Consider the following 21,697-nt stretch of genomic DNA (forward strand, 5'->3'; position numbering starts at 1 on the left):
TAACCTTTGGGGAAATTTTAGCCTTTTAGAATGTAAACAGCCTGACAAAATCCAAGAAACCAGCATACAAGTAGTTCCTGGGTTATGATTAAGTTCCATTTTTGAGAAAACAAATTAATCTTTATGCCAAATGTGTTTAAGTTGGATCACGTAGTTGGCCTGCCATGTTCACAGGGGTTAGGGACACAGGACCCCCATAAAAGTGGAAAAACATGAATACCTCTTAGCTTTCCTTCCTGCCCAAATTCATTAGTGCCTTCTCTTTGCAGCAAAAATATGTTGCAAAGATTTCACTCTCTGTATGGGCAGGGCAGGAAGGCATGCTTTGGAGGCCTCCTTCTCTCTTTTGCTTCCTCTCTATGATGCTGCTTTGGAGGCCTTCCCTCTCTCCCCTTTCAGTCCCCCCTCACTCTTTCTGTATGATGATGATGATTTTTGCAATATTTTTTAAATTAATAGGCTTTACAACAGTTTGTAAACACAGGTTGTTCGCAATTTGGGAAGTGCCTGGAGAAAATGGTAGCTCTAGTGAGCCTACATGCTGTTTTTGCTGCATGTGTCAATCAAAACATGGCATGGAGGAATAGGTTAACCTACTGCCAACTAAATCCTAGTTCAGCCCTTGAGTTGCTTTCAGGAAAAGAAAAACATGACAGGGAATCCACTTCCTGCAGATTCATAGTGCTTTTAATAGTTGGCTTCGAATCATACGCCATCCAAGGGGATCGTGTGTGTCTGTCCCCTCTTCTCCTGATGTATACAGCTGAATCCACTAAGAGACATGGCTTAACTCTAGTTCTAGTTTCACTAGTTGATTCTGTTGGCTTAAAAGGGGTACCATGAAGACTGTTTGACTTGACTTTGGATATTCAGGTTCATCCACAAAGCTTGCTAGAGCTTTCCATTCCCTGCATGGGAAGTGCCATTTCTCGTTTATTCTTGCTGAATGTCAAATTAGCTGTGAAAAGGTAACATGCAGGTCCTGCATGTCATCCATGGTGAGATGTCAGCAGGAGGTCCTGACTCTTATTGAAGGGAAATGCTAGAGTCTTTACTGTGTGGGTTAACAGCTGAATAACAGCATGCCTACTTCTGCTTCCTCATTACTATAGAGAATGAAACAACTCTGTGTGCTTGAAAGAATGAAGGTTGTAGAGGGTCAGTTCTCCTTTTGTGTGTTCCCTTTGAACCACAAACCACCTACAACATCACTCTTAGGACACTAAGAAACAAAGTCCCATGAGGTGAGACTGAGTGAACAGGATATGTTAAGTCTCAAGAAGAGAAGACAGGGGCAACATGATAGCACTGTACAAGTACCTGAAAGGCTGTCACAAAGGAGGGGCAAGATCTCTTCCCACTCAACCCAGAGAATAGGACATGGAATAATGAACTCAATTCACAGCAAACCAGATTCAGGCTGGATATCAGGAAAACTTTGCTAACTGTCAGAGCAATGCAGCAGTGGAACCAGCTACCTAGAGGGGTGGTGGACTCTCCCGCATTAGAGACATCCAGAAACAAACTGGGCAGTCATCTGGGTGGGATGGTGGAAAGTGGTATCCTGCAACAGCAGGTTAGACCCAATGGCTTTCTTGACCCCTTCCAACTCTACTATTCTATGATTACTTCTCTTCCTCTGCCCTACAGGATTTTCTGTCTTAATGCTTTGTACAGCTCCTGGGATATTTAATTGCATTTATTGTTTAGCACAACAGAAACAGAAACAAAAGTCTTACATAAAGTAAATGCATTGCAATGATACAAAACACTGATGTATCTTTCTGCTCTCCTCATGAAATGCAATTTTCTGATGGGATCTCCTGCATCCTACATAAATTTCCTCTTTTATATGTATTTCTTAACCACCTTTCAAGACTGCAGCTGTCTTACGCTCCAAATAGGCAATATTTCTTCTGCTAAAATACTTCAAATATTGATGCAGATTTATGTCTCCATCATCTTCCATTCCATAAAATTCCAGGGGAGGGGTTATTAACACCTGCTCCTATTTCCTTGATCGCTTATGTAAGTGAATGCTAAGATACAATAGACAGACCTGCTATCCATGTTGTATAATCCCTGCCTGCTTCCCTGTTGGGCAGAAAGAGCCATACCTATGGGTGTTGTGTTACTCCAGAGAACCAAAAATTTTGGCCTATTAGAAAACTCCATCAATATCAATATCAACCAGGTGCTCAAATACACAAGCTTTAGAGATGGTTAGGAGTTTCTGACTAACTGAAGAACAAAAAAGCACTTAATGTATTACAGTTTTCTTCTTGACAGCAGCTCCAACTAGAATTTCTTGCTTTTTAATGCATAAAATATGCCATTTGAACAAGAGGGAACCATAAATAACAAGCTGATCAGCCTCATTATTAAGATCCTAAGCCACTTTGAAAGTACAAAGTGGGCTTACTACAAGTAGTGAGCTGAAGAAATGTTTCCCATTGCTGAAAAAAAAAAAAGTCTTTGCAATCAGGCAGCTGGGGAAAACCAGAAGAGCAGAATGTACATTTGCACAGCTCTCCATCTCATCACTTCCCTTTTTCTGTGTCAGCTGTGCCCATGAGAAGGAGAAGATGGGGCTTCACAAGGTAGGTATCATCTTTCTGGTAAGAGCACAAAGAAGATGGCCTTCAGGAAGTGGCCAAAACTACAAATGGCAGCCACAAGCCAATGGGAGCGGAGATTGGGATCAGTATTCACCACACACTTTGTTATATCAGTCTGAAGGGAAAGAAAAGAGACATAGAATCAGAAGTGGGACACTTTCAACTCAGTGTTTCACATGCAATATTCAGTATGACAACCTGAGTTCTAATATTCCCTGGCCAATGCCTTTGAAAGGGCTTCCCACCCTTCTCTTCCTGTCAGCATGTCCCTAGCGAGCTTTTCTCAACATGTGGCCCTCAAGTTGTTTAGGACTTCAATTCTCAGCTGCACTCAGGAATGCTGAAAGTTGTAAAATAAAACATCTGGCAGGAACCAGGGTGGGGCAACCACCACTTCTGCATATTAGTTCTACATCCACCTATCTGAAAATCCCAAACTCTGGGCCCTGGAGTAGATGTCTGCATGTCCTTAACGAACTTCAGCAAATGTCAAACACACAGGACCCACAAAACCACAGGTTGCTTACAAGTATCTTTCTGGGGTGGAGGGAAGATAGTTATATCTGCAACATTAATGTACATTAAGATGTTGATACCCAGCTCTACAAGATGTGTATATTTGCACTTTAAGGATTGCTTTATTGTGTTCATATAAGGCTTGGTACAACTAGGCAAGGGAAGTTCAGCTGACAGCCTGAGAGTACCACCAAACATACAATATGCTTCACTCCACTCCCCAGTAACCTGCAACTTTAATTGGCATAACCACAACCATTGCCAGTACTGTCACAGCTCCAAGCCAACTGGTATCCCAGTTAGGGTGTAAGGCAGGGATGTGGAACTTCAGGCCCAGGTGCCAAATCTGGCCCTTTGCAAGTCTTGCTTTGCCCCTCTAGGATTTCCAAAATAGTCCACCACCTTTATCCCAGCTACCAGTTATTTGGTGGTCTCCTGGCTTTGGTGCAGTTTTTCCCATTTTAAAAATCTGAAATGCCTCTCCTAAGCACAGTTATTGGCAGCAATAGCTGAAGGCTAAAACATGCTGGTATTTTTTCTATTTTGGCCTTTCTCTTTTTGTCTGTATCCTCATGGCCTTCTCTAACATGGAATCCAGCCCTTGGGCTGAAAAAGATTCTGCAGCCTTGGTGTAAAGATACCCATAATCCCTTGGAGAATACCAGTGGGACTGCCCATGCATAGTACATGGTAAGCAAGTGGAGATACTGCAGGTCGGCAGAAGCTGAGATGCTTCCAATCTCATTTGGCCATTCAGATTAGCAGATACTAAAACTGGGGAGAAACGGGGGGATATATTCAGTTACAGCAACAGATAGCTCCAATTTTTATCCTTTTGTTGTTATGTAAAGTTCATTTTTCCTTAATTTTTGTTCCATAACTTCCAATATAAGCTTAGATGGTCCTATTCTGACTAATGTCCTAACAATATATTTAGGAAATATAAACATATGTGTTGTCACGTTTGAGCTGTAGTCCTGAGCCCTCTTACCAGGTCCCACTGAACTCAGAGGAATTTAGTTCCAAGTAGACATGCTTAGGATTCTTCTGTTAATGAGCAGCTTGTAGGCTGCTCTGTCCATACAAGTCTTAATAAATTGACTATGACTGCTGCAAAGAAAAAATTCCAATCATTCTGAAATCCGGTTGCCATGCGTATTTAGTAGATAAATTAACCATATTTCTTGGGAAATAGAATCAGAGTTGGAAAGGGCCCTTTAGGCCATCAAAGTGCATCTTTGCCTCACCGTAAGAACCCAGTTTTTAAAGCATCCTTGCCAGATGCCTGTTCAGTCTTTGCTTGACTACCTTCATAGTGAAGAGCCAGCCACTTCACTAGGCAGTTGGTTCCCTTGACTGACCTCAGCATCATCCTTGTTCCGTTTCCTTCCTAAAGCTTATACAATAAACTTCAGCATTGTTTTTGTTCCTACATTCACATTTCATGCTATTCTCATACCTACAAGCGCATACCTAAAAAAGGGACCACTTTATTACAAAGTTAGCCTGCACATGATTTAATTAACATAATGTGCAATCTTAATAAAATGCATGTACACAAACATCACTTGCATGTGCTCACATAATGGGTGAGGCATGATTGACCAGAGTTTCCCACAGTATCTTTAATAAATGCCTCTCTCATCACATGTTAAGCAGGAGCCCTCAGCAACCATGTTCACTAACTTTAAGGTGGGGACTTCAAACTGAGCCTGAGATTCTGCACCCCTGCTTTAAGGTACAAGAACTGGCTTTACAGAAAAGATCAGCATACATCATCATAGCTTAAACGAACGTATCTAAACAATGGTTAAACAATGGCAAATTCTTCTCATTCCTCTCCTGCTGAAGGTCGTACATCATCATGACTAAACAGTTACATCTAAACAATTATATTGTACAGACTCCTAACCCATTCTTAAAAAGTCTTTCAGCCGAGACACTCTTTTTCATCCTGCACTTCTTTTCCATTAATTTGCCCTTGCATAATCACCTGCATTGGTTTATATGCTTCATTTCTCATTATATAACCAAACATTCTAGCTTTCTGCATTTTATATACTTTATAACTTCTTGATATTTATGCATTCTCTTTAATACTTCTTTGCTAGTAACCATCTCATGAAATTTGAAACATCCTGTGATAAATCCACATTTTAAATGTGTGGCCATGATTCCATCCCCTATAGGTGACTGAAAATGCATAACTGGATGATGCAATGTACATTCTCAAGGCATTTTTTTATATACAGGAATGAGTTCCATTCCTGAGCAAACAGAAATTTGTCTTTAAGTTGCATTTGTATGTAAGCTGGATAGATGGCCCTCCACATGTGTGAAAGTAGAAAAACCACGACTATCTCTACTCCCCACCCCACAATCAATCAATCAATCAATCACTAAAAAATCCTTACCAGAGCCTCCTCTGTACAGCAAGGAAATGCCAGAGATTTCCCTCTCTGGATGGGCAGGGCAGGAAGGCATGTTTTGGAGGCCTCTCTCTCCCCCCACTTTTGCTTCCTCATGATGCCTGTAGTCGTTTGACCTAGCACCCTCTCAATGCCTAAGGCCTCCTAGGGACTAAGGGTCTTTTATATTTTTGGTCAGCCACAATGAGTATACTTCGAAAATATAATTTGGTGATTTTTCATTGTCTTCCATATCACAGCACTACGGCCAGTTACAATGGCTGTCACCTCACCTGCAGTTTTCCATGCTGCCACCTGGAACTCACACTGCCGATGCCTGAAGTCAGGTGGAATTTAAAAGTGATTTAGTTACTCAAAGGTACCACAGGCCACTTGGTCAAGCTCCTTTGCTTGAGACTTCTGGCTTTTCCAATCTGTTATTTACTACCACCTGATACTCAACTAAACGAGGTACTTGGTGGTGCTACTCACCAAGATCAGCACACACACAACCCCCACTCTGTGCTCAGAAGCAAATCTGGTTAGTGGAATTGGGCTGGAAACCTGGTGGCAAATATAGCAAGGATTACTGCAGGTCAGACACAAAGCTGTAGGAAGATATACAGAGCCAGTATAATCAGGATCACTGCAGGGTATGAGTAGATAGAAGGCCTAACCGATAAAGCTCCAGAATGGTGAATATTTGCTCAGCGCTTGCAGACATTAAGCTGCTGACACCTCCTAAGATCATTTGGCTATTATTCATTTCAATAATATTTCCATAATGTGAACATTCACACCCTTATGAAGGGCTGTAATACGCACGGCCACATACCCAGCCTCCTCGTCGCTTCATCCACGTCACCAAGGTCTTGCGTACAAACTCTCCCAAGCAATCCACAATGGTATGGACCATAGCCGGCTGGGCATGTCTCACACAGTCCACAGCGAGGCCAGCTGCCACAGCATAGAGGGACACAACCTTACCCCACGTTATGCCTGCAGAAAGGGGGAAAAGTTTTCATACAAAGTTGGTTCAAAGCTAGCTGGAGAAAATTCTTGATCCAAAACTAGGTAACTGTAGCCGGTGGGCCAGATCTGGATCCAGTTAAACATGGAGTAGAGCCACTGAAATCAATGAAACGTTAGTTAAATCAAGACCAAGTCTGGATTTATCCCTGTATTTTTTTGGTTAACTTTGCATACATTTTTGCATTTTGATTGGAAAGCTTTCCTGATTGGCAATGGCATTATTGATGTCTCTTTCCCTTCCCCAGGAAAGTAGAGTTTGTGGGTAAGAATAGCACTGATCTGTACCCAGATGTGCTGTTTATATACAAGTAAATGACTTTCAGATAGTCTTGCCCAAGATAACAGATGATCTAAGCATTATTTAGTGCAGTATGGAACAGCTGTGGAATGTCCACTGCCAATTATCGAGATGACACTGATATAATATACCAGCAATTCACTACTCTGCAGTCACTACCCAGGTGGAGATTGGCCTAGCAGAATGAAAAGCAATGGTCAGATGGCCTTAGAAATGACCCTTCTAAGGACCAAAGCAGGTGAGGTGCCATTCAAGCTACTAACAATTGCATGAATGTTTGTTTCTTAAAGTAACTTGCAGGCTCAGGCACACATTTGATGGGGTTGGAGGTCTGTCTCACAGCTTCAGCTCCCTTGTCCAAAAGCCAATTGCACCTCTCCTGCTTGCTGCTGCTCTTGCCTTTACTTGCCTGCAGCACACAAAGTGAACTCCCTGCTGTTGTTTTAGGGTTGTGTACATGAGATGTGTATATAATGTGTACATGATAATGTGCACATGAGAAAATTAGTAGTGCATGAACTGCTGTCTGTTTTTTCTTCAGAATGGCACAATTCTAGAAATCTAAAGGTTTACTGCTGTGCTTTTACTCCTGTGCAAGTGCACAGAGTCCCAATTCAGATTGGGCCATAGCATTTCAAGAGAAGGAGGGTTAACCTTTCTTTCCTGACACTTTCTCCCTTGAAATTTCAAATTCCCCTCTCCAAGGAGAGGGAGTTAAGAAAATGATTCAAATGCTACGTGTCTTTTTAAAAAAGATCCTGCATGCAGGTATAAATGTTACTGCAGAGGGGGACCTGGTGGGGGTGGGAAAGCTTTAACCCTCCACTTTTAGAGCACTGGTCTTAGTTAGAATTGGGCCAAATTACAGAGGCAAAAGCACAACAGTCGATGTTTGGACTAGAGGCATCTTTCTGGAACAGAAACCAAGTCCTCACCTCAACTGTGACAAAGAGAATGTGACTAGAGGGAGGAAAAATGGGAGCAAAGATTTGTCTAAATCTCCACTTACTGAAATGGTCAGCAGGATGTGGCCTGCAGCAGCCATTTCCCCTTAATTTAGGCAGTTCATGGAAATTCCACGTAGACTTTACAGCAGAAGCCCAATGACCGGTAGCACTAGAAGCCTCTGATTGGCAGGAGTGTCTCCCCCCACACCTGCTTTCTAATCCTTTTAACTAGAGTTGCCAGGGACTGACCTGGGGGGCTTCTATGTTCAGGCACTCTATTGCCAAGGAACTCGACTGTCAGTGAGCCATAATCCCAAAGCAGCTTTTCAAAGCTACACAGCTAGTTGCCCTTAAGTCTGACAGTGAGTCACACTACTGGAAAGCTTCCATCCCTGCTGAAGACAGAATCTAAATAGCATCAGTGTGCCCTGATCCTTGCTTGTCTACCTGGCTGGAGGGAATGCAGGCAGGCCAGCACAAGCCCCGTGGTCCACCTGTCTGGCCTCTCCTGCTGAATTCAGGAGCCTCCTCTGTCACTCTTGCGATCTCTGTGTAGAGCCAGCTTGATCATACAGGTAAATTATGATGACATGCAAAGCATGACTGTTCAAGGAAGGCTGCTGGGCATGCCAGAGCAATGCATGAGTCCAGGCTCTTGCATGGTTTTAAACATGGAAAACATGCCATGCACTTGGTAAAACAATATTCCCCAACCTGGTGATCCCAGGCACCACCAATCCAATCTGGTGGATTGTTGCATTGTTTGGATCCAGATTGCTTTCCCCAAAGTTATTTTTTATTTTCCCCGACAAACCACCCTGAGACCTCCTGTTCTGTAATAGGTTAATTTCAGCCAAGGTGGGTTGGCATTCATCTGAACTTGGCTATCTCCACCATGGGTGGTGGACAATGGAAAGCAAATTGCTTGGCAAAAATGGCAAAAAAACCCTTTATTGTTCTTGCTGAGCTTGTCTGAACCACAGACAGAGCCAGCCAGGCAAGTGATGCTCAAGAAGCATGGTCAGATTACTGCCACTGGCTTGCCACCCTCCGCCAGACTGAGAGCTGTTTTAGCTCACCTTGACTTTTCCCCTCCCCACTCTTAACACATCCCCTCCCCCTTAAAACTCTTTTTAATGAAAAGGGGATGGTGAGCCACCACCAACAACTCTTATATGCTAATTGGGCACTTTGGAGGTACTTTCTGTGGCTATCAAAACTGAGATCATGGAAAGCAATCTCTGAGGGGGTAGGAAAAGGCAAATGAGGTGAGGAAGTGGCACCAAGCTGAGGTGGCTCTTGATCAAGGCAGGGAGAGTGGCTTCAGCCACACAATCTCTGGGAAAGCTGGCTGGTGGGCTGAGCGGAAGGAGGGGGTGACAACCCATGGCGAGCCAAACACTCTGTTGAGCACACTGTGGGTTGTTCTTGTGACAATCAACCAATGTGGTTTCTTGCCAGGATCACTTGGTGTGACATGAACACCTACTCAATTGTCACTTTGCCCCTGTACTGTCCTGTCCAAGATGATACAATGCTTTAGCCTGCCCAAATACTTATTGTTTGTTGGTTTCCACAAAGAAATCTAAGCTGGCAGCCAATACACCAATATAATGCATGAATACTATATCTTCAATGCACAGTTAAACCATTATCAGTTAGCATCTGCTACCTACACCCAGCGGAGGAGAATGAGATGCAGGCATCAGTATGCAACAGGAAATAGAATGGCAATTAGCATTAAATTATAATAATTGTTTTCAAATTGCAAGTCTACATAAAAATTAGTACATGCAAGTTTTATGCAAACCACTATCCTTTTTTTCTGATTCTTAAGTGACTACCCTTAACTTTTGCAAGGGAAAGCTCAAACCTGGAGCAGGTTCTCTTCTATCTATGCTTAATCTACGTTCACAGCAAACAGCATGGCTTTTGTTTCTCTCTAAACGACCAAAAGAGGACATTATAGGGCTATAGAAACCAGAGAGGGAGAGCTGTGCACAGATTGGTGTTCCTGATGCCTTTCAAATATGAGTTTTTCTCTAGGGAGTATTATACTTTTCCTTGAAGACTGCACAGAATAGTCTTCATGCAGCAGCTAAGCAAAGCAGGTTGCTTTTGAGCAGCTGACTTTGTTTTTGTTGCCGTGTAGTTACAAGCAGTATCCACTCCTGTTATAAAGCATGATGAACAGCATTTAGCTATTTAAAGAATTAAGCAAATTTTCAGCAAAGTCTCCAGAGCAGGAACCTGTGCAAAATAAAATAACTAAAATAGAATGTCCAAACTATGCTCCTGAGGTTGAAACCCTTACCTGGGAGTAAGTCCAATTGCACTCAGTGGACTTATTTCTGAGTAGGCATGAACAGGATTTCACTGAAATAATATTTACTTGGGGCAAGTGCCAATGAAACCTGCAGGAGTTGCTTGCAAGTTTATATATACAGGACTGTAGCAAAACACAGTTTCTGTCACAACAGAACACACAGAAAAGTTCCCTAGTGACTTGAGGTTTACAAACTCTTCCTTGCGGTTGGTAGAGTCCAAGTTCCTGCTTTCTGCTGGAAGGATAAGAAGGAATAATAGCTCACACCAATAGTAAAAGAGGATTTAAAAAGAACATGCATACTTGTGAAGTTTAATGGAGGAACATGTGGCCTCCAGATGTGCCAAACTACAAGTCCCATCATCCCTAACCGGGCTAGTGGGATTGATAGGAATCCAACATCTAAGAGCCATACCTGCTGTAAAGGAGGGAAGGAATCTATAACCCCAAAACAACAGCATCTTTATGTAATGGCCAGCATATTTAAGATAGGAGTTCAAGGTTACAGAGGGGTGTTAGCACACTTTGAGGAGCTGGAGAGATTTCCTGCTGTGCTCTTGCAGCATAAGTGAGCTAGAGAAAGAACTTGCTGTGATAATTACATGGGAAAAGCTCACATGGTTGCAATCTGACACCCACAAATGCCACAGCTTTATCATCATGTTTGAAGGTAGCTTAATGTGTGGTCCAATGATTATGAATTTCACTGGTAAATGACCAAACAGCACAGCTACAGGGATTTTTGTTGAGGTACAGAAAGAAAGTTTATGACAGGTTTCTATTTACAACTCTCTTTGCAGCAGTTTGACTGAAGCCCATACCCAGACACCTTCTTTACTAGAAGCCAAAAGAGAGTTTTCCTCTTTGACACTCTTCTTATATGGAAGTAAAAAGCCTTAAGCATTAACAACTCTTTCTGATGATAGTTTGTGCTCTCTTGCCTGCAAGTGTTTGAGAGCCAATTGCATTATTTCTAAACAACATAGTTCGTATATATTCACTGGCTGTATTTTGTAATTCATCCGAAAAGACCTGATTTCTGTGCACATATACTCAGAAATAAGTCCCACAAGGTTCATTAGTTGACTTACTAGTAAATGCGCACAGGACTGTAGTCTAAAAAGTTCAAGGATGCCTCTTCAACTTAGATAAACAGAAATATAAAGCTATGAACATTTCAAATGAAGTGGGGGGGGGGGGAGAACAGATGTTCCGTTTTTGTTCAAATATGCAAGCTACCCTAGCTTTGCACAGCAAGTTCAAAGTCATGCAACATTTCTGATATTGCAATACTGTGTGCAAGATGCAGAATAGTATCCAATATCGTACAAAAGACTTGATACTAAACTGATGTAAGTACAGCCATGTCTATGAAAAATGATTAAGAAATACATACTGTATCCTCTTGCTGTAAATGTTCCAAAAGAAAGATTTCTGGAAACTAAATCAGCAAGGGACTAGTTTTTTTGGGTTAATGCCCTATGCTCTTAAGGATATTCTTAGACATCCTTAAGAATATACCAAAGTTTATTCTTCCTTGAAGCATCTAGTGGTCAGAATGATAATTAGGGTGATGTTGATTCATTCTTTTAGGCAACGATCTTGTACACACTTATCTGGAAGTAAACTCTACCAAACAAGACTTGCTTCTGAACAGCCATTGATAAAAATGCATTATTAGGTTCTTCTTAAATAGTTATAGTTAAATAGTTCCTGCATAAGCCAAGGAAATTATGCAGTTCATATGACAAATCAAACAATGTGGCGACATAGATTGGGCCTGATTCAAATAAAGTTAACTGCTACCAATAGATCATAGGCTATAAAACCCTACACTCACTGGAAGTTAGTTCCAATGAATTCAGTAAGACTTACTTCTGAGTAAACTTATATCAGATTAAAGTCACTACTTTTGCTGGATCAGAGCCAAAGTTTGCTTTAACAATGATGGAAATAATTTCTCATGAATTCATAAAAGTAACTTTCCTGTTATCAGCTTACACCAAATTTCAGTTCTTGCACAGGAATAACTATTATGCTGATTTCTACCAGCAGTTTCTGCTATTTGCCCTCACAGAAGGTGGCCTCCTCTTGATTTTGAACATACATTCCCTAGCCCAAGCGTAAGGCACAGTGCACCTTGGGTTAGCTTTTACAGAAGAACCATCAAGAGCGACCCCAATGGCTCTGTTTGATATTCAACAGGAGGAAAAATGGCCTCACCACTGGAAAAATCAGCATGCATTAATTGCTAACATTTAAGCAGTAGGAATTTCACTTAAATACAAGAAAAATAGGAAAGCAGAACAAAGCATGACTCAAAGTTTCTTCAAGCTCTCTAAACTCCTGTTATTTAGAGAATAATATTCACCATCAAAAGAACATGGCAAACTGGGAGTTTTCTCCTTCCTAATGCTGTGTGTTCCTAACTTATCACATAAAATGCCTATCTCATCCTTTTTTAATAATATAGCTTTCCGTCTAGTTAAGAACTGACAAATTCCTAATTTTCAAGTGTTTATATTTTTATTTATTTTGCAAAGCAGAAGTAAAGTGACGGCTCCTCCTTAATCATCTTCTTACTAAGCTTTTGGTATCATCCTATTCATCAATGTCTGCACAGGCAAAAAAGCTCAGATGTAATACAAATTCCAACTTTGTGTTTCTTCATGCTTAATAAATATTAAGCAAAAAGGAGCTGTGGACATCTCTAGTCTGGAGACTTCCTATTACCTCGAGTTTTTGTTGCTCAAATTATGCTTGTTTATATTGATACCCTGTTCTGCTTTTTGGGGAATAAATCCTATAAAAGGAACCCAGAGGTATGCTGGGTGCAGACTAATGAAATCAGAGATTCATTGAGCTACTTAACTAGGCTACCTCCCTTTTTCAGTCAAATGACACAGGCCAGGAACATTTCTGCTATCTGTGATTTCTGACTGCTTGGTTCCCATCATTTTCAACCTACTTTTTCAGAAGGCAGAATTTTTTTAGGGTAGTCTACTTTAGCTGGATTAAAGAGCAGAGGAAACGCCCTGTTCTGCATAAACTGCCTTTATCATGTGACAAACAACTTTCCTCTATTTTCGAACATTCTAGAGCACAAGGTTGGGGGCTGTGTTTGTCTCACTGGGGTGAAGGAACTGAGCAGATGGAGCATGGATAAGTTGCTGGCTTCTTTGCCTCCCCCTTACCTGCCCACATATAGCAAGCAGCAGCAGAATCTGACATGAAAATGCCATGGATTCAGATTCCAGTGGGCCAAGAGCAAGCTGTTCTCTTTGCAAAAACAGTCAATAACACAATCATTTCTTTATCGTGTGTGTGTGTGTGTGTGTGTGTGTGTGTGTGTGTTGCTAACAAACACAAGAGAATGAGACGGCAGCCCAGAGAGAGGGAGAGGGGGACCCATCTCTACACATCAGCCAAGGGAACTAGCAGCTAGATAGAAGCCAGCTGTGAAGCTGAAGTATGTAAATGCTGAGAGAGAGAATAGATAAGAGCCGGCTGGATAGAGGTCCTCTGCATCAGCCCCTTGCTGGACAACCTCCAGGAAGCCATGTGGGGGGTGTGCACTGTGGTTTTGTGAGCTCACAAAACCACACTTCTTTAGCTGCATAAATAAGTCTACCTACTTGATGATCAAAGGGCAATGCTCTTCATTCAGACAGCAGAAACAAACTTTTGATATGCCATATTACAAGGCAGTAGTGGTGGTAGAAACAGGTTGGAACATTACCAATACAGTATATGCCATCCTTTAATACTGCCCAGTTACTGTTTAGGGACAGAGAAAGTTGCATTGTGCCAAGTCAGAACTAACCTGGTATTTGTTATCCATCTAGCCTGCTACTGACACTGGACAGGTTTACATAAGTGGGAGACACTGGACAGCCATGGTGCAAATAAGCCACCATGAACTGCCTGTTCACAGAACAAACCACGGCACTGCTGAGAGACTGAATGTGCCCTGACAGGCTTCCCTTCTCTTTCCCCCTCAGTCCTTGTTACTGCATGTACCCCAGGCACAGAAACATAGAAACAGAGCGAGTTAGAAGGGGTCTCCCGGGCCATCTAGTCTGACCTCCGGCACCAGCAGGCTCCGCTTACAACATGCCCATCATGTGGATGTCCAGCCTATCCTTGAACACCCGCACCGATGGGGCCTCAACGTCCTCTCGTGGAAGCCCATTCCACACCCTCGGGGTCCTGACTGTCAGGAAGTGCTTCCGGGCATCTAAATGGAACTTTGGTTCCCTGAGCTTTGCTTTGTTGGAGTGCGTCCTGCCTTCCTCTGCAGGGGAGATCAGGTCTCTACCCATCTCCATGTGACATCCCCTCACAGACCTGTATGTCACCAACAGATCCCCTCTGAGTCTCCTCCAGGCTGAAGAGACCCAGTTCCCTCAGTCTCGCCTCATACGGCAACCCCTGCAAACCGGCCACCAACCTTGTGGCCCTACGAACTCCTTGTTGCCTCAGGAGCTGCATCAACGTCCTGTCCTTCAGCAATTGGTCCACTGGGCTTGCCGGTTACTGAGGGTAATTTCCTCCTCTACTGCCACTCCATCAAATTGCCAAATTGAATTAATTTTCCCAGGCTTTACAAAGCTGGTAGCATGTTGGTGCATGTACATATACATATATACATATTGCCCAGGAAATTTTGCTTATGTGCAATGTGACCTCTCTAATATTTAGCCCAGCATATTGATATACCTTTCTTGTTAAATTCATTCTCTACTTCGGTACTTGCTTCACTAGTGAATGCAAGGATGCTTAAAATAACACTAGAGAAAGAATAGCTGCGAGCCACATTTGGCTCCATCTCCCCACCTCCCATCAAATTGTAAAATTAAAATAATTTTCTGAAACCTTATGAATGGGGGAATGTGTTTGCCAGCATTTAAAATAAAAAAATTGGGGGGAATATTTAGTCAAGCGCCCCCGTATTCTCCTCTTGTCCTTGTCCTACACATCGAAGCTTCCTTTCCTGGCATACATCCTCTTTTCCTTTAAAGAAAGGTTGCTTCACTTGACAATGAAAATGAAAGAGGAACACCCACTGGCAAAACACCTCCTCTCCTGCTGCTTTGGCTCCTCCCACCTCCCTTCCTGTTTGTTACTTCCCGCCATTGTTAGCTGCCCGCCCTACCTACGGGTCACAGAGAAGTGAGCAGCATCCCTAAATGTACACAGATGTCATGCCAGGGGCATTTTACACATGAGGTGAATTGTGCAAATTTCAAACAGTGCCATAAAGAGAGGTGAACATTGTGCAAATCTCAAATAGGAGCTGTAAAAGGAGGCAAACATTGCAACATTGCAAGGCAGCTATCAATTGCTCCTGCACAATTGCACAAGACCCAAAATAAAAATAAATTTTAAAGTTGCAAAATCATTCAAGACACTCTCCTTTCTTTGCTATTTTTTGGAGCATGGGGCAGACAGTGCTGAGAAAGCACAAGGGAGGATAGTGGCAGCATTAGTGAGAATGTAAGAAGTACCAAGGGTTTTCTCTGCCCTTGTTGGGTGGCTGCCTAGCTGTTCCCACAATCCATAATGAAGTCACCCTGTTGGCCATGGACAATACAAGGTTTCATGCATATCAACAAACCTAAACTAAGCAATGGGTTCTCAGAGTAGTGTGGTCATTAAAAATAAGCCACCCTGAAGAACCATGCCAAATTTGCCCAACAAGACTACTATGGCAGATCACCCATGTTGGGTTATTGTGTCATGTGAACAAGGCTCTCCAGGATTTCAAGGAGGATTGTTTTTTAGCTCTGTGGAAATGCTAAGGATTGAACCTGGGGCTTTCCGAATGCAAAGTACATATATGCCTTACCACTGAGCCATAGTCCTTCCCTTTAATAGATATCGACTGAGCTCATGCAACATAACTAAGACTCAAATGTTGAGCTGAATTTGGACCATTTCTGAACCACTGGTAATTGTTAAAATGTGAGTTGTAGAGTTATTGGAACCGGCAACAATAATAAACCATGATTTGCTAACCATGACCAGCTCATGAAGGGAAGCCACGGTTTGTTGTTGGGTTATGAACTATGGATTGTTTGTGTACATTTTTGTGGCTATCACAGTTGGGCTTGGACAACATGACAGCCCACATTTCAGCCACAACCCATGGTTCAACAACAACCCTACCATAATAGTATTATGTAAACCCAGTCAGTATATGAATGAAGATTCAAAGCTTGCTAAAAGTTGCACCAAATGGATGAGTCTTCACTTGACAAGGGCTGGAAGGAAATAATTTCTTCCTCAAGTGTCAGCAAAGGAAGTTTAGGACAATGCTCATTTGTCCCTTGATTCAGAACAGAAAGGCTTCATTGGCTATCTTGTCCCAGGACACAACAGGATATTTCCATATAGGTGCCCATTTTAAAGGACTTTACTCTGTAAGCTATCCATGGGTCAAATGCCATGTAGTTTGCTTTATTGTATTGAGCACAATTTTCTGCACATTAATTACATGCACGAAAAAGGCATAGGCTTCACTAACTTTGTGTCCTCCAGGTGTGTTAGATTAATTATATCTCTCAATCTTCCAACCAGTATGGCTATGCTGGCTGAGCATGATGGGAGTTGCAGATCATAATACCTGGTAGATGGTGGGTTGGAGAAAGGCTAGTCTACAATAATGTCCAACACAAAAAGGAAACACAGTTCCAGATACTGTCAGTTTGGAACTAGGGAGCTATTTTGTTTTGTTTTTTGGTAATAGGCGAGTGCTCTCTATCAGCAGTGGTGCAAGTTGCTTAACAATGTCCAAACTAAACAAACACCTCCCCCAAAGTTTATAGGTTTGAAAGAAAGCAGCTTCCACAGACTATATCCAGTGGTTTTAGATCAAGTCCAATATTCAAGTTTTGCAGTACAAACACAGGAAGAGATCTGCCGCCACTCCTGACTTTATAGTCAAAACCATCCATCCATATGTTGTTTGAATCAAAGGACTGTACATTTAACACTCATTGGAAAAAGACAAAACAGAAAAGAAAGGAAATCTATCCATGTAACACTCTTAAACACCCTTTTATTTACACAGCAGGGATTACTTTAAAACACACTAAGGGCATTTGCTGCAAGACAGCTGGGAAGGGGCTCCTTCAGCCTTTTCTATAAGATTCTATAGGCCCTTGTCTGAAGCTTATACCCGTACACATTTAAATACTCTCTGTGCCACTGTGATTCAGCCAACAGGATAACCCACAAGTATGGTTGAGGAGGAGTTGTTGTTGAATCATGGGTTCTGAACCCAGTTGTACTAACAAGCCAATTTGTTAACCAGAAATAACTCATGAAAAGAATCTATTGCTTGTTGTTCGGTTGTAAACTGTCAGTTGTTCATGGTTAACAAACTATGGTTAGCAAGTATGGATTCAAATAAGACAATCATCCATAGTTCGATAAAAAGCCACAGTTCAACCAACACTCACCCTTTGAGTTACTGTGTTGTCTGAATCCAATCAGTGGTTGGCCCTACCATTAAGCAGAGCAGGGCAACCAACTGAGAAACTGATCTGCACTACCATGAAAGGGAAGCAATCTCATTTACTATTCTGCCCCAATTAAACAAAAAGCAGTTTTCCCTAGTCTGGTGTTATGAACCATAATTCCTATAACCTCTGACCACTGGCCATGAAGTATGGGCTTAATGTGAGCTGGAGTTCAATGTATCCAGAGAGCACCAGGTTAGAAATGACATGTGGGGAAAACTAGAATTTAGCATAGCAGGAATTGCCTAGATAATTCTGAGTTGCATGATCAAGTCAATCCTCAGTGGTTTAAATAAGCCAAGATAGTTTGTGGACAATTATGGGTAAACTAGGTCATTATTTGTTCAGTTCATTGGGACTGAAAAAACAGCAACCGAAATAGAGGTGGCCATGGCTCTTTTGCACTTTAATCAGACTGTGGTGGAGCACAGTGATGAATATTTGAACATGCAGACACCAGGTGTCCAGGATTTAACCCTACCTGAGGATTATAAGGTGATGGGTATTTTTCAGTCCTTGACCCTTGAAAAGCCAACAACGCATGAGCAAGAATCAGCAAAGAACTAAGACCCTACTGTTGACATGGTAGTTGCATTTTATGGCACCAATTCCTGGATTGTATAGCCCACAAACAACCCACAGTTTCTGGGTTCTCATGTTGTGAAGCAAAAGTGGAAATGGAAGAAGCATGACCTGCAGAATCTGGCCCTTCCTACAATTCCTGAGTTAAGCAAGCCAGGAATGGCTGCCAAATGTGTAAACGTGGTCCATGATTAAATTTAAAAAATACATACACATCTTGGAAGCTTTACTTCTGACCCAATGTACTGGAATTTTGAACCCACTTCATGCATATCGGATTCAAAGCAGATTCTTAGTCATTATCTTAGTCAATTTGATGACTTCTTCTCTTAAGGTTCACTCCTGTGCATACTTACTGTGGAACAGAATGGGATTTATTTCTGGGTAAGGTGCACAAGGGTAAGTTGTACTGCAAGTTTATTCATATAACATTTTTCAAGAAGAAAAACAGGAAGGCTGTGGCATTAAGCATCTCCTACCTAGTCCAAGTGTATTTTATTTTACTTTGTTTCCTATGCAGTGCAGGCCTTCTGATAAGCAAGAATTCAAAATTAATCCATTATTAAACAAATACTGAAAAAGTTAACAAATAGTGAATTTTAGGGAAAACTTATCAGTTTGCCTGCTTTGTAACACAGAATGTATGTTTGTACAGTCAGAGAATTCTTCTGAAGAAAAGATTATTATAATGACAAATTGATTCATCAAAAGTTAAACTGTATAGCAGAATATTACCCTAGCACATGAATGCCCCAAAAGTTCAAGTGATGACACTCCTTCACTACAAGCTAATTCCATGTCTTTGGGTTTTTCTGTCATTGCCTTGCATAGCAGGAGAAACAGGCCCTTTGGAGTGAAGCAATAACTTGGCAGCCTGTATTCAAGTCTAGGAGCCTGACAAAATCCAAAACAAATTCCCAGGTAGCAAAGGCAGTAATTGCTAGGAACATGAACCAACTCAAAGCTTGAAATTAAAGGGTCTCCTACTCAGGGAAGAGGAACAGGGAGAGGCTAGAACATCTGCTCACCCAATGAGGTGTAAAAAAAACAGAAGAATATACATGGGGTTTGTGTTAAATCATTAGTCCAGCATTCCTGCCAAACTGCTGACTGCCAGAATCCTTTGCCAAGTGGGCCCCACCTAAAACATGCCGGTACTTACATACCTTGCTTTGTTTCCTTCCTTCATTCATAGTGTGAATTATAGTACAGTACCTGAAGAGAAGATCTGGGTTGCCACTGCCAGGAAGGCATCCGTCACCACGGTTTCTGAGTGCAGCGAGATGTTTAGTTGCCGTGCAACATTCCGATACAAGTTGGGCCTAATGTACTCTAGCTCATCACCTACAAAAAACAAACACAAGCATTTATTTCAATCAGTTGCATTCCACCTTTCAGATGAACACACACGCATGCAAATTCCTAGGAATGCACAATCACTGCAACAGCACAATATAACCATCACAGAATCTAACCAAGTAGCTCAAAGCACAGCCATTGCTCAGGTAAGATTTTGGATAAATAAACTGTCTTCAGTTGTGCCTAAACTTCAGTAGAGAGAAGACTGCACTCTTGGCAAGGGGGAATGTGTTCCAGAGCTAGTAAGCCATTATTGGAAAGGCCTTTTCTCAAGCCATGAGCAGCCTGTTTACCGCTTCCAACATGGATATCAAATGGCAGGGATGAAATAATCCTTTTGATAGCTGGGTCCTAAACCACAGGGCCCTTTGGTGTCAAAACAAGGACTCTGAATCATGCCCAGAAACAAATCAGAAAGCCAAACATAATTTTAACATGAATAAAATGTGTTCCAATCATGTCATTCTGCTCTGCAATCTTGTAGCTCTCAAACTGGTACCAAGAAGTCTCAAGGGAAGCCTGATGTATAATAGGCAGTACAGCAGTCTACTCTGAATGTTACCAAGGCAAGGATTAGTGTGGGTGTAAGAGACTCCAACAACAGGGAGCATTACTGCTGTGTTTGCCCTGCATGGTGGGCCCTGCTGGGTTTTAGGTTCTTGGCAGGTGTCCAGCCTTGCCCACCCTCGCCTCATGAATCGGATGCTTATTTTATGCTGGTCTTTTCTGCTGTGCTGCTAAACTGGAGATTTACTGATTTGTTCCTTCAATTTCTTATTGGATTTTTAGAATACTGCCTCCCTGAGATTCTTCTCTGGACCAAAGAATTGGATAACAAATGTCCAATCAACCCCCCAACTCAAATTTGGCTTCAGAATGTGTTCTCAGAACGATGTTCTTGTATTGCCTCAGAGAGGGTTAAGGAAATTTGGGAGCTCTTCCTCCCCTAGGCAAGATGTGGATAATTTGAGTGTCTCATCGCTTTTTGGGATACACCTTTTTTCAACAACTTGTCAATTGTGCATTCAAGTCAAAAAGGTATTTTATGGGTTGGGTTGTGACAGAACACAAGGCCTTGCCTGAAGCTGTGAATTAATTAGGCAGACTAGATGTGTCACTTGCTATTTCACACTAATATAGATATGAGGCTTTAAGATCTGGGGTCCTCTTGAATTTTCAGGTTCTTTGCTGACTTGACTGACTTTATCCTGCCTCTGTGGCATCAAGTGTACTCAATTAGCATTTTTCTTCAACTCATTTCATTTCCAGAGAGGCATACAAGGACCTTAAACAGAAGGAAGAGCTACATCCAAAATCAACTTCCCTACTCACATTTTGAAAAAAAATAGGTATAAGCACAGGAAGCTGGAAAGTGACCAAAGATGTATGTGTTTGCTGTAGGATGGAACAGTCAGGGGCAAGTCTCAAGATGTGTAAACATCCAGAAGCTTTATGAAAATCATGGGAAATGCTGCACATTATTGTTTGCACACTTTGCATGCATGAAGTCTCAGAATCAACCCCTGACAGTGACAACTCCAGTAGAGCTTGAGAAGATTCCAGGGTAAAACCTAGTAGAACTACTGTCAGTTGGTGTAGACCACTGGAAGACAAGCCAATGACCTTCAGATATTTTGGAAAACACCACCCAACAGCTCAGTCAACTGTCAGGGATTATGTAAGCCCTGGACCCCAAAATCTGGAAGGAACCAGGTTACTTACCCCAGTGTGTTCAGCACCAAGCTAGATGGACCAATGGCTTGAGTAAGAATAAGGTAGACTCCTACTTTCTACCTCCAATTATCTCCATGCTCCAAAAACTTAGGGCTACAGCTGCTCCCTGGGCTACTGCACTTTCAAAGTGCAAACAGGAAAACCAACGCATGGGTGTATCCCATGTGTGTTTCCACTAGACCACTCTCCGGCCTTGTGGCCTCGGTTTCTCTTCCTCCAAGGGTTTTTTTGCAGCATGAATGTGCTACCATTATAAGATATCACGGCTTCCTTTCTCATGGGAAGGGGCAGCTCCTCTTCTAGACAGCATATTCATTACTGTTGCAGATATTACGTGGAGCACAGCTATGCAAG

At 42.1% G+C, this 21,697-nt stretch overlaps 1 protein-coding gene across 1 annotated transcript in view; it reads right to left on the bottom strand.

Moving 5' to 3' along the window:
- Positions 1–1,681: 1,681 nt before the first annotated feature.
- BOK (BCL2 family apoptosis regulator BOK) overlaps positions 1,682–21,697 on the bottom strand; it is a 35,624-nt gene continuing 15,608 nt past the window's right edge. Inside the window, exons 3-5 of the mRNA XM_044433056.1 lie at positions 19,466–19,594; positions 6,378–6,541; positions 1,682–2,733 (exon numbers count right to left, since the gene is read on the bottom strand). Coding sequence (XP_044288991.1) covers positions 2,608–2,733; positions 6,378–6,541; positions 19,466–19,594 — 419 coding nt within the window. The 3' untranslated portion in view covers positions 1,682–2,607. The remainder of the gene's footprint in view (positions 2,734–6,377; positions 6,542–19,465; positions 19,595–21,697) is intronic.

Source organism: Varanus komodoensis, unplaced genomic scaffold (assembly GCF_004798865.1).
Source record: "Varanus komodoensis strain SLA01 unplaced genomic scaffold, ASM479886v1 scaffold25, whole genome shotgun sequence".
NCBI lineage: Eukaryota > Metazoa > Chordata > Lepidosauria > Squamata > Varanidae > Varanus > Varanus komodoensis.